This window comes from Heterodontus francisci, chromosome 18 (assembly GCF_036365525.1).
Source record: "Heterodontus francisci isolate sHetFra1 chromosome 18, sHetFra1.hap1, whole genome shotgun sequence".
Taxonomy (NCBI): Eukaryota; Metazoa; Chordata; class Chondrichthyes; order Heterodontiformes; family Heterodontidae; genus Heterodontus; species Heterodontus francisci.
In genome coordinates this window covers 47,569,085-47,583,180 of record NC_090388.1, presented here as the reverse complement: position 1 = coordinate 47,583,180, position 14,096 = coordinate 47,569,085, and the positions used below count along the sequence as shown (strand labels likewise).

At 43.4% G+C, this 14,096-nt stretch overlaps 1 protein-coding gene across 2 annotated transcripts in view; it reads left to right on the top strand.

The window, feature by feature from the left end:
• LOC137379600 (solute carrier family 13 member 4-like) overlaps positions 1–14,096 on the top strand; it is a 136,673-nt gene that overhangs the window by 68,293 nt on the left and 54,284 nt on the right. For both annotated transcript variants that reach the window (XM_068050665.1, XM_068050664.1), the window contains one exon: positions 9,701–9,837. In XM_068050665.1, coding sequence (XP_067906766.1) covers positions 9,701–9,837 — 137 coding nt within the window. The remainder of the gene's footprint in view (positions 1–9,700; positions 9,838–14,096) is intronic.

The following is a 14,096-nucleotide window of genomic DNA, read 5'->3' as shown; positions in this document are numbered from 1 at the left end:
GATGACAGTGGTCAAAGAGACACAGCACACATTCAGCAGGAGTCTCCTCCATGCCCTTCAACTCAGGATAGAGAAATTAAATGACCCTCCTGTTCACAACCTCCCACTTCGCCATCCTCCACGGAATGGCTCGTTGGCACCCTGGCGGTCTCCAGCGGTCTCTGTTATGTATTTGCTGGTTTTCTGGATATTTTATATATCGGATTTATCTCAGAGCAATGCAGAGATGACACTAGTTCTAAGTGAACAACTTTTTTTTACAGTACTTTAAAATATCTCAGCACTTACAAGATTTCAGCACATTGTCTCCACAGAACACAATCTCTTTATCCAGATCCTTCTCAATGCTTTCCATTCATTAACTCTCAAACTTCACCCATACTATTAAGCACAGTGAACAACAGACTAACACAATAAAACACAATGAACCCATTGATCACTACAGCCGCCTCCTCCATCGAGGTCAGAATATGGAGTTGGGCCATGCCACGACCGTTTCTGGCCATTTCTCGAGCATTATAGGCTCAGTTCTTCTGCAGGATGATTCATGAGTAGGCTGCCTTCCCTTATCTCTTCCAGCATGACATACACATGAGCTGCTGTTCCCCTCAGTGATGTCCCTTCTGAATAGAGCCCTATATGTGAGGGTGGCTGCCATTTCAGCGAAGCAACTGGATGCTTGATCTGACAATGTTAGAGAGAACTCGGGGCATTCTGATGAGGACAGCTCATATGCATATTGGTGTATACATGAGGAGTGTACCAGCAAACAAGGTCAGAGTAGGGAAAAATGGTAAAAAGACAGAATTAAAGGCTCTTTATCTGAATGCACGCAGCATTCGTAACAAGTGTTGTGCTACTGGGTTCTTCACACAAATGTACCAATTACTCACTGATGAATGGTAACAAATACTACACACAAGTTACAGGAGAGCTCTACATGTACACCTTACTAGGGATCAACACAATGCTGACTACTGTCACACGGTGTATGACATCACTTCCTGTAATGATGATGCACACTCATTATTTCCATATTCCATTAAAGCAATGCTACAACATCCCCCTTTTTCCTTAAATAGAACAATACACAATAAGAATAAATCACAAAACCTAACAGGATTTCTGTGAACACTACATAAAAGTTAGACCACCATCCATCATTTAAGAGTCCCTAAAATATCTAAGTGGTTTACTAATATGCCCGGACCTCATAATAAATGACCTCATAGTAAAAGAGCCTCTAGGCAAGAGTGATCCTAACATGATAGAATTTCACATTCAGTTTGAGCGTGAGAAATTTGGGTCTGAAACTAGTCTTAAACTTAAATAAAGGAAATTTCAAGGGTATGAAGGCAGAGTTGGCTAAAGGGGACTGGGGAAATAAGTTAAATGATAAGACAGTAAAGAAATAGTGATAGACATTTAAGGAGATATTTCATAACTCTCAACAAAGATATATTCAATTGGGGAAGAAGGACTCTATGAGAAGGATGAGCCATCCGTAGCTAACTAAGGAAGTTAAAGATGGTACCAAATTGAAAGAAAAGGTGTACAATACTGCAAAGATTAGTGGTAAGACAGAAGATTGGTAAAATTTTAGAAACCAGCAGAGGATGACTAAAAAATAATAAACAGGGAGAAATTAGAGTATGAGAGTAAACGAGCAAGAAATATAAAACAGACAGTAAAAGCGTCTACAAATATATAAAAGGGAGGAGAGTAGCTAAAGTAAGCTTTGGTCCCTTCAAAGATGAGACTGGGGAATTAAGAATGGGAAACATAGAAATGGCAGAGACTTTGAACAAATATTTTGTATCTTTTTTTCCACAGTAGAAAACACAAAAAGCATCCCAAGAATAGTAGAAGATCAAGAGGCAAAAGGGAGTGGGGAACTTAAAACAATCACAATCACCTAAGAAATTAATGGGACTAAAGGCTGACAAGTCCCCTGGACCTGATGGTCTGCATCCTACGGTCTTAAAAGAAGTGGCTGTAGAGATACTGGATGCATTGGTTGTAATCTTCCAAAATTCCCTAGATTCTGCAAAGGTCCCAGTGGATTGGAAAACTGCAAATGTAACACCTCTATTCAAGAAAGAAGTGAAACAGAAAGCAGGAAATTATAGGCCAGTTAGCCTAACATCTGTCATTGGGAAAATGCTAGAATTCATTATTAAGGAAGTAGTAGCAGGACATTTAGAAAATCATAATGAAATCAGGCAGAGTCAACATAGTTTTATGAAAGGGAAATTGTGTTTGATAAATTTATTTGTGTTCTTTGAGGCTATAAAAAGCAGGGTGGATAAAGGGAAACCAGTAGATGTAGTGTATTTGGATTTCCAAAAGGGCATTCGACCAGGTGCCGCATAAAATGATACCTCACAAGATAAGAGCTCATGGTGTTGGGGGTAATATAATAGCATGGATAGAAGATTGTCTAACTAACAGGAAACAGAGAGTTGGGATAAATGGGGCATTTTCAGGTTGGCACAGGATCAGTGCTGGGGCCTCGACTATTTACAATCTATATTAATGACTTGGATGAAGGGACTGAGTGTATTGTAGCCAAATTTACAGATGATACAAAGATAGGTAGGAAAACAAGTTGTGAGGAAGACACAAAGTGTCTGCAAAGAGATATAGATAGAAAAAGTGAGTGGGAAAAAATTGGCAGATGGAGTATAATGTGGGAAAATGTGAGGTTGTCCACTTTGTTGGGAAGAATGGAAAAGCAGATTATTATTTACATGGAGAGAAACTGCAGAATGCTGTGGTTCAGAGGGATCTGGGCTTCCTTGTACAAGAATCACAAAATTTAATATGCAGGTACTGCAAGTAATTAGGAAGGCAAATGGAATGTTGGCCTTTATTGCAAGGGGAATGGAGTATAAAAGTAGGGATGTCTTGCTACAACTGTACAAGACATTGGTCAGACCGCACCTAGAGCACTGCGTACCGTTTTGGTTTTATTTAAGGAAGGATATACTTGCATTGGAGGCAGTTCAGAGCAAGTTCACTACGTTGATTCCTGAGATGAAGAGGCTGTCTTATGAGGAAAGGTTGTGCAGGTTGAGTCTATGCTCATTGGAGTTTAGAAGAATGAGAGGTGATCTTATTGAAACATATAAGATTCTAAGGGGGATTGACAGGGTAGATGCTGAGAGGATGTTCCCCTTGTGGGGGAATCTAGAACTAGGGGGCACAATTTCAAAATAAGGGGTCTCCCTTTAAGACAGAGGTGAGGAGGAATTTATTCCCTGAGAGTTGTTAATCTTTGGAATTCTCTTCCCAGAGAGCAGTGGAGGCTGGGCCTTTGCATACATTCAAGGCTGAGTTCAAAGATTTTTGATCTACAAGGAAGTCAAGGGTTATGGGGGGCAGGCAGGAAAGTGGAGTTAAGGCCACAATCAGATCAACCATGATCTTATTGAATGGCAGAGGGGGCTCGAGGGGCCGAATGGTCTACTTCTACTTCTGCTCTTATTTCTAATGATCTTAGAATCTACCCCAAGAAATAAGAGCATAAATCAACCTGCAGGGAGGCCATACAAGAACAAAGAACAAAGAAAATTACAGCACAGGAACAGGCCCTTCGGCCCTCCAAGCCTGCGCCGATCCAGATGCTCTATCTAAACCTGTCGCCTATTTTCTAAGGGTCTGTATCTCTTTGCTTCCTGCCCATTCATGTATCTGTCTAGATACATCTTAAAAGACGCTATCGTGCCCGCGTTTACCACCTCCGCTGGCAACGCGTTCCAGGCACCCACCACCCTCTGCGTAAAGAACTTTCCACGCATATCCCCCCTAAACTTTTCCCCTCTCACTTTGAACTCGTGACCCCTAGTAATTGAATCCCCCACTCTGGGAAAAAGCTTCTTGCTATCCACCCTGTCTATACCTCTCATGATTTTGTACACCTCAATCAGGTCCCCCCTCAACCTCCGTCTTTCTAATGAAAATAATCCTAATCTACTCAACCTCTCTTCATAGCTAGCACCCTCCATACCAGGCAACATCCTGGTGAACATCCTCTGCACCCTCTCCAAAGCATCTACATCCTTTTGGTAATGTGGCGACCAGAGCTGCACGCAGTATTCCAAATGTGGCCGAACCAAAGTCTTATACAACTGTAAAATGACCTGCCAACTCTTGTACTCAATACCCCGTCCGATGAAGGAAAGCATGCCGTATGCCTTCTTGACCACTCTATTTACCTGCGTTGCCACCTTCAGGGAACAATGGACCTGAACACCCAAATCTCCCTGTACATCAATTTTCCCCAGGACTTTTCCATTTATTGTATAGTTCACTCTTGAATTGGATCTTCCAAAATGCATCACCTCGCATTTGCCCGGATTGAACTCCATCTGCCATTTCTCTGCCCAACTCTCCAATCTATCTATATTCTGCTGTATTCTCTGACAGTCCCCTTCACTATCTGCTACTCCACCAATCTTAGTGTCATCTGCAAACTTGCTAATCAGACCACCTATACTTTCCTCCAAATCATTTATGTATATCACAAACAACAGTGGTCCCAGCACGGATCCCTGTGGAACACCACTGGTCACACGTCTCCATTTTGAGAAACTCCCTTCCACTGCTACTCTCTGTCTCCTGTTGCCCAGCCAGTTCATATAGTTAAAATAGCCTCTCAAAATTTACCACCTTATTCCCACTCGAGTTTCTCCCCTCGTTTCTTGAATCATGATGTTTGCTTAAGGCATCTCATGAATGCATCCAAATTGGGCTCCTATGATGTCATTAGAACCCCCATGCCTATATGACATGAAAAATTGGAGATCCTAAACAGTGGCGAACCCACTGAATAAAATCTCACGGGATTGGTTTCAGAGGCTGATTGGAAGCATTATTAAGGGCACTCAGTTCACAGAGTGGAAAATGGTACTGCTCCATTCTAACTGCTCACCTGCTCTGTTGCCACCCAGAAGGGAGAGTTAAATTCCACCCCCTCTGCCACCACCCCCACCCCACCTGCATTTTAAGGAGAGAAGGGAAGTAAAATGGAAAAACAGGGGGAAAAAGATTATTGTGGAAAACCTCCTGTTCTTTTGCTTGAGATTTCCCTGTGACAGTTCGTCTGGAGGTCAATTGCTCTGTCACAACATGTGGAGAGCACAGCATGTCACTTAAAATGTTACTTTTTAAATAAAAACTAAATTGTAAGTAAAATCCCTCAAGTGATAAAAGTCAATTTGTAACTTCATTTCTGTGATCAATGCGTCAGAGACAGGGCTAAAGTTCCCTCTTTAAAATCACATCACTTGTCATTGAGGTAATGAGTTATTCATCACCACATGTCTGCTCAGCATTTAACATGTATGCTCAACTGTGACCAAACAATACAAAGTGCATTCTTAGTAGCTTCTACTTCTGGGGGTTCATCTAGCAAAAAGGCGATCATACTTATTGGGTGAGAACCTTTCTCCACTGGTCTGACTTGTTGAACTGTGGGATAAGTTATCTTTGCCTCTTTGCTAATGAGCTAACATTTGAACGCCGGAAAGAGCTTAAACTTCAGGTACTAGCATTTCCACAGAAAGTTTAGGAGTATGTCAAACATCTTCACTCAAATTCAGCTGAATATATCAGTCCATTCCTGTATTAAATGAGAGGGAAACATGCTCCAATGCACTGTTTGACTGCCAAATTGAAAAAGGCAGGAGCCAGGAAGTGCACATTTTCTCCCACAGGCTGTACAGAAGGAAATATTTACCATTTTGGTGGCACTTCCGGCAATCCCTTTCATGGTCGCATACCCATACCTTTAACAGTGCTCTAGGAAGACATGCCCGGAACTTCCTGAATACTTGTGCGTGAGTACACTATAATGCTACTTTTTGGTACAAAAGATCAAGGAAATCCGGGCATTAGTTATTTGCACCTATGTTTTACGGTATACCTGAATCTACTTGATCTTTTACACTGCAAAATCTCCACCAAAACCCTCTGCCCAATATGACCTTAGCTCTGCTCTATGGAAAATTGCAGTGCCCACAAATTTTCCTGAATTTATACCAGTTCTGAATGCAATGTAATTTTGTGTGTAACGTGACCCAAAGTCATACTTCTGGTGTTTTAGAACCATTTCTTTCAGGAATTTTTAAAAAATATTTCTCCTCATTGAGATCTGAGACGTGCTGCATCTTTAAATACATCTTTATGGCATTAGAATGATTTACATTAAAAATAGAAAAACTTCCAGTTCCATTAGTGTTAGGGTAGTGTTTCTATTTTAGGCGCCATTGACAATCCGCGTGCAAATTACACGCAAAATTGCACTAGTTTCCCAAATTCATTTGCTTAATCACAAACATTTAATTGTCCATGAATCATTGCAATCTGGCAGTATTTTAGAACATAATTTTATTTTGCATTAGAAGATATTCCTTGATGTATTTAAGAGTGGTAACATGGTACAGTTTTACTGATACAGCTTAGCATTGTCTGATTTTGAACGAATTGCACTGAAAAAAACAATGTTATGAAAGTGCCTCTGTGTTTTGTTAAATATATTTTTTGAGGATTCATTTTTGAAAGATTGAAGAAATGTTAAACCTTGGGGTTTTCAGAGGGGGTCATGTAAAGGCCATTTGACTTTGAAAAACAGTCCCTGGAAATGTTTTTTAAAAGGGACACCGAGAGGTCTTGTGAGGAAAACAAGCCTTTCTGGGAAACTATCAGACTTCCAGCTCAAATAAACAACAGCGAACTTTGGACACCTGGACAAGTTGTTTCCAAGAAGTGATAGGTCAAGATTGTTGGAGGTCAAAAGGTTGACCTCTGGTTGTCGGTTTCACTTTTGAATTGTTTTGAGTTGGTATTGAAATGTATACAAAGGGAGAAAACTTCCAAGTAGAGAAGAGAATTCTCAAGGAAGGAGAAAAGACCACAACCCAGCTCAGCTTTCCAGCACCTTGCTAAAAGACCCTGAGAAGTCCACTGTGTCAACTCATCTCATCTCCGGTCTTTGAAGAAAAGCTTTTTAAATTAATTCTCAAATAAAAACAAGAAACGTTAGAAATACTCAGCAGGTCTGGCAGCATCTGTGGAGAGAGAAGCAAAGTTAACATTTCAGGTCAGTGACCCTTCATCAGAAATTAATTCTCAACGCCGCCTGAAAAGAACTGATCTAAAAGATCCCAGTCACCTGTCTACATGTACTCAGAGGCCAGACTGTATGCCAGTTTTGCAACACAACATATATCATCTGCTGTTTCTTCAAGAATAAGCAAGTATTCAGCCCAAGTGTTTTTTTCTATAATATAGCTCTAAAAACAAAAATCCCTTTATTTATTCCGGTTAACCTGTGTTTGTGTGTGTGAGGGGCTAAGGTAAAAAGGGACCTTTAATATTTCAGTATGTGTGTTTATGCTTTACTTCACTACCGGTTAAGACTTGTTTTATAATAAACTGATAATTTCGTTGTTTATTAAAGAAACCTGGGCCGGGATTTAATGCTAGGCGGAAGGGAGTCGGCCACCAACTGAAAAGTTGGTGGCGAACCTGCTTCCGCCTCACCTGGGGATCCGACCCATAGTTTTCAGGTCGCTGGGCTTCAATTGGTGCGAGGCGGGACTTCCACCCACTTGAGGTAGGAAGTCCCACCCAATAGAGCTGCCAGCCAATCAGCGGGCCAGCAGCTCTTAGTCCCAGCAGTGCCACCGGGAGCGGTGACCACTTCTGGGACTACAGCCTAGCATCAAGAAAAGATGTTGGGGAGCCTGGAGCAAAGTAAGTTTTGGTTGCCTTGCCGGGGGCAGTCGGTCGGGCCCCGGTGAGGCAAGGGTGGTCGATTGGGGGGAAGGGGGTCGTGTTGGGTTTTCATGGTGGTTGGGGTAGCAGGGGCAGTCCTTCATCAGACACAGGGTGCCCAATCATGAGGGCCCTCCCGTGACATTCAAGAGCCACCTGGTTTTGTCAGGCGGCTTCTCTCAGTCCTCAGCCGTCCGACCTGCTACGGGTAAAATCCCTGTGGAGGTGGGCAAAGGCCCTTAAGTGGCTGTTAAGTGGGCACTGAGGGGCCTTGATTGGCCTGGGGCAGGCGGGCTGTTTTACACCCCCGCCGCCCTGCGTAAAGTGGAGGTGGAGGCAGGAGCGAGTTGGGAAGGGCCCCTGGAGCCTCCCGCTCCATTTTACGCCACCCGCCACCATCCCATTCTTTGGGGTGGCATAAAATTCCGGCCCTGGTTGGTGTGTTTTATTCTGGGGAAAATAGACTATATGATTGACCTTATTGGTAAGTGGGAAAATTTAAATATATGTTGTGATCTGTGGAGACGTGGGACCAGAACGAACAGTGCACTCCTCCCACCTCGGTCGTAACACCAGTGCAACCTAGTGGAAACTCCGGGTTGATGACCTCATCAGCGCTGCAACTTAAATTTCCCAGTATGTGAGGGAGCAGCCGGATTTATGAGCCACTGATCTGAGATGGGAGCTGCTGGGCCCCCAAGGTAAGTGGCTCTTTTAGCACTCCTTGTGGGCCAGGAGGCCCAGGCCTCTCAAGGAAGCCTTCAGTCTCCCCTCAGCTCTTCCGATTGCGGTCCAGAGCTAATGCTTTCTTCTTGAGCCAGTGTTTGTCCCCAGTCATGGCCTCCTGATGCCAGTGTTATCTCCTGCCCCCAGCCAGGCTGTCAATATGGCCGGTTGCCAGGTGAGAGGTGACCCTACAGCATGATAATGAGGCCCTGCCATTAAGAGTGCCATCACGCTCCTCTATACCCTCCCTGTCTCTGTGTAAGTAATGGGGCCTCTGTCTCAATTATACCTCCTTTATATGAGAGAACTGCCTCCAGTGACAACAAACCATCAGGAGGAATCTTGTAGTGTAACTTAGACAGAATTACTTAGAAATTACAGCATTGAAATAGGTAAATTGGCCACGCTAGTCTGCATTGGTTTGTATCCTTGGCACAATAGTCCTAATGCCATGTGTCCATAATCCTTTATCCCCCTCTCCTTTAATTGCATGTCTAAGCTAGGTCTGGTGGAGGTTACTGAGATATGGAGAGATACAGTTTTCCAAGCACTGCTGCAAATCCCTACACTATGGAGGAAAGTTTTGCACTTAACTTGGAGGCCTCTTCTGTTTACAAACCTGCTTCAGCCTGGCAGGGAACTCCACAGTGGCTTCTCTCCGGCCCCAATTAAAATGCAATTGTGATCCCTGTGACGTTATAGGACTCTTAATTTTCATAAATGTATGAGCGCTTCATAACCCTGCAGAACCCTTCAAATTGGCAAATGGCATGAAACGTTTAAGTTTCAACCGGGCAAGTAACCTGCTCATTTTTAACTGTTCCCACCCAAGATACCACCAAATGGGAATGGTGAAAATCAGCCTTATGTGATACAATAGAAGATATGGCTGTTCGCCACATCACAGTCAGTATATCTGTGTCAGGCCTTTCAGTATGTTACACTGTATTGTATGATGATGAATGCTGGCATTTCAATGTATTGCAATCAGAGTTGCTGTGCAGGGACTGTCAGTATGATTAATGTCTTTGTGGGCAGCAGTCAGGATGATGCACAGCACTGTGCAACAAGTTCTGATTCTTCAGTGTGTTATGTTATAGTGTGAGTACTCTCAGCATAATGGCCCATGTTGTATCATAGAAGGTGCCGATTTTCTTAAGTTCCAGAGCTCATTATTTGTGTGTGCTTTGTGCAGGTTGCTTCAGAGTACTTCAAGGACACTACCTTACTGCTGATTGGTGTTATCTGCCTGGCTGCTTCCATTGAGAAGTGGAACTTGCACAAGAGGATAGCCCTCCGTATGGTGATGTTAGCAGGTGCCAAACCGGGCATGTGAGTATAACTGCAGGCTCGGATCTGTTCTGAATAAGGGCAAGAGCATCAAAGCAAGGCTGCAGTCTAGGTTTTATTTGAGTGCCACCTTCAAAGTTCAATGAAGAATAGATTTCCCAATTAGGTATACCCAATAAATGGCCAAAAGTGACCCGAACGTATAAAAATATGGGCAGAGCTCGGTTATGTTGGATCATCGTCTATTTAGTATCCTATTTAATTTTACGGTCAGGTTTTTAAGTGGCCTGGAAACTCTTACTACTTTCTCTATTATATCATTTAATGGAGGCCCAGATAATGAACGAGACATTCATCTATTTTCCTGGAGTTTTTGCCAGGCCAGCATTAAGCCTTAAATCTGCCCATATAGAATAACCATGGGTTACTAAGGGCTGTGTTTATGCAAGGTGCAATTAAAGAGTGCTGCTAGAAGACCTCTTTCTGTGTTTTGAGGCTGTTTGTCCAGTTTCCTTGTTGACTTTTCCTTGGCAGCAATTAATTGCTTAGGAAGCTTTTGTCTCAAGTGTCCTGGCATCATCAGTTTATAGTACATCTACAATAATAACTAATCGACTATACTAATAGAGGAGAAAAATCCACACTCCCAGCAGGTAAGTTCTACTCAAGGAGCGCAGGTAAGATACAAAGTAACATTACTGTAGTTCTGATTCTCCAACCTGTGGCCTTTGAGAGCAACTGTCCACTGGAGACACCAAGGTATGGAATTATACCTTCAGCTGACAAGCCTATCGCCAAGTACCGCCAACTATCAGCTATTTAAATAAAAACAGAAAATGCTGGAAATACTCATAGGACTGGCAGTATCTGTGGAGAGAGAAATCATCATCAGGACGCTGACGAAAGGTCATCAACCGGAAACGTTGCCCTGGTATTTGCAGCAGTAATGATGGTGAAACTGTCAACCTTCACCTTCATTACTCCTCTGAAATTGAAAGCAAATTCCGTTGTCTGCACATGCACAGTTATTTTTTATTTGTTCGTGGGATGTGGGCATCACTGGCTAGGTCAGCATTTGTTGCCCATCCCTAATTACCCTTGAGAAGGTGGTGAGCTGCCTTCTTGAACCATTGCAGTCCTTGGGGTGTAGGTACATAACAGTGATGGGAGTTACAGGATTTTGACCCAGCGACAGTGAAGGAACGACGATAAATTTCCAAGTCAGGTTGGTGTGCATATTGGAGGGGAACTTGCGGGTGCTGGTGTTTCCATGCATCTGCTGCCCTTGTCCTTCTAGGTGGTAGAGATTGTGGGTTTGGAAGGTGCTATCGAAGGAGCTTTGGTGAGTTGCTACAGTGCATCTTGTATATGGTACATACTGCTGCTACTGTGCGTCGGTGGTAGAGGGAGTGAATGTTGAAGGTGGTGGATGGGGTGTCAATGAAGCAGGCTGCTTTGTCCTGGATGGTGTCAAACTTCTTGAGTATTTTTGGAGCTGCACCCATTCCAGGCAAGTAGAGAGTATTCCATCACACTCCTGACATGTGCCTTGTAAATGATGGATAGGCATTGGGGAGTCATGAGGTACAGAATTCCCAGCCTCTGACCTCCTCTTGTAGCCACAGCATTTATGTAGCTGGTCCAGTTCAGTTTCTGGTCAATGGTAATCCCCAGGATGTTGATGGTGGGATATTCAGTGATGGTAATGCCATTGAACAACAAGGGGAGATGCTGAGATTCTCTCTTGTTTGAGATGGTCATTGCCCACCATTTGTGGGGCGCGAATGATAACCATGAAAATCCAGAAGTTGCTGTCATTGATTCTATGCCTACCCATAGGGTATGCTGTTGAAGACCCCCCCATGGACTGCAATCAAATAGAAATCACTGAATTGATGAAAAATTCCTCTTTTATACTATTAGGCCTGAATTTTACCAGTCCTCTGGCGTCAGGTGTTGTGGCGGGGGTGGGGCCTGGAACATTAATCCAGGAGAGGCGCTCCATGACCCCTGATGCCAAGAAGGTCCCGCTGCATTGTACCGGTGGTGACGAGGCCTTGGTGAGGCACCTCCCTCCACCAGCACCCCCCCCCCTCCCTGCCCCCGCCGCTGCTTGGCGGCAGAGCCTTCATATGAATATGCGAAGGATATTACAATTAAAGAATAATGACTTCCCTGGTAGCGATGGTCATCCGACGCCGATATTCCAGCTGCTGGCCAGAACTCCCGCGCCTTCGGAACTCCACTCACAGAGTGGGTGGACAGGGGGGAGGAGAGAAATCTTCAGGGTGTGGGGGGGGGGCGGGGCAAGCAGGGAAAACTGTTTCCATTGGCTGAGAGGATGGTGGGAAGGGGTTGAAAGGCAAAGATTTAAAGTTTTGGGGTGAAAGGTCGGTATCGGCAAAAATGTCTTTTTCGGGTGGCGGGGAGAAGAAAATAAATATCTTGTTTGTTCGTTGGGGGTGAGGGTGCAAGAGGGGCTTTAATGTTTAATTGACTGTTTTTATTTAAATTAAAAGTTCTGTTCTCTTTAAAATTTTAAATTGCCGGTAAGAGCTTGAAGCCCTTTAAAAGTGGCACCGACGCCTGCGCAGTGGCGCCGGATGCCATTGCCGGGGATGGAGCAGCTGCCCCCTCTACATCATCGGGGGTGGGCGTTCTGCCCTCTCCTTTTAAATGGGTCCCTGTGTGAAATAATGCAGGGGCTCAGCGGTGCACATGTCGTGCGTGCGCTGTGCCTTCTTTCAAGCTCGCCGCTGAGAACAGCAGCGAGCCAATAAAATGGAGCCCTTAGTCTCACTGTAAAAACATTGAAAAAGTCACACATTGTTGAATGAGATGTAATTGGACTTTTAACGGTGTATATAATTACTGCTGAAAATTCTGGCGCAGGAAAACTAATTTTATATTTCTGTAATGTCAAATTCTCTATTATGATTACAAAAAGAAATTCACTTTTTTGGAGTTTGTTATGATATTTCAGCTTCTACCCTAATCCAATGTACATGTCCCAATCATTCATTTTGCTGTCTGGAAAATTTAATTAAAAATGAAGGATAATCAGTGCATTTTGCTTCCTGCTTTGCTCTCTGTAAGAATGTGTTAATGTGATTGGCTGCTTACCTTGCTTGATGACATCACTGCGGCTGGATGCTTGGAGAACCCCTTGACTTGCCACCAGATTCAAACTAATGTCGGAAAAGGGAATATCTACGTCACAGAGATGGCTGGATCTTTGTGGGCAACTTTCTTTGAGGTCAGCGGCGAACATTGTCGCTTCACCGCTGACCAGGAAACCAGAACCATTAACACTGTTTCTCTCTCCACAGTTTCTACCTGACCTGCTGAGTATTTCCAGCATTTCTGATGCATTTGTCCTTTGTCAACGACTTAAATCTGCACCAGTTTGAAATATTCCATTGGTTAAGCTTTTTTGTTCACCATCAATGATAATTAGTCCGTGATATACCTTGTCTGGAAGATCGTGCTTTCTTAATCTCATTTGCTGCCTTGCTGTCCAGCAACGTTGACTCATAATTTGTAGGGCAATGAACAGCATCTGCAGTTAGACCTTCCTCTGCCTGTTTCATTTTGATGATGTTTTGGGTGGCAATTGGCTGGAAGTGTGAGCTGATAATGTCACAATGATGGAAACAGGGCATCTGAGGCCTTTGTGAACAGGGAAAACAACTGTGTATCTCCTTAACCAATCAAATTGAAAATTATGAAATTAAGGACTGAGAAGAAAGTGTAAATTAAAGTGGGTGAATTTTAAATCAGGTACAAAAAGAGAAATAGAGAGGAAGAGATTGGATTAGGAGTGAGAAAGAAGAGATAGAACAGAAAAGTAAAAAAGACGATTTAATTTTAAAGTTTACATTCTTAAAATGTCTAACAACAATCAAAACCTGAAGGAATGAAACTCCATACTTGTAATAGTTAACCTTTGGTGCCAGAGAAGTTCATTGGCAGTAATTAACAATCAGCAGATCATTAATAGAATCTCTGACAGCTAAGCCATGCCTTAAATGGCTCCAAGACAGGCTCGTTATATCACTTCAGACACACTCTAACTTACGGTGGTGAGATTAGTTCACATCTACAATGGAAATATAGTAACTTCATGCTGCTCAGTGCATTTCAATGGTGAGCCTAATGGCGAGATGCCGGTGGAGTGGCGCATCTCCGGCAGCAATTTTAAACTTCCTCGTTTAACCGAGCATCTGCCCTCAGCTGAAGTTGCTGCAGCATCTGCACATAACTAACGGTCAGCACCATTCGCCTCACCATTATTTTGACAG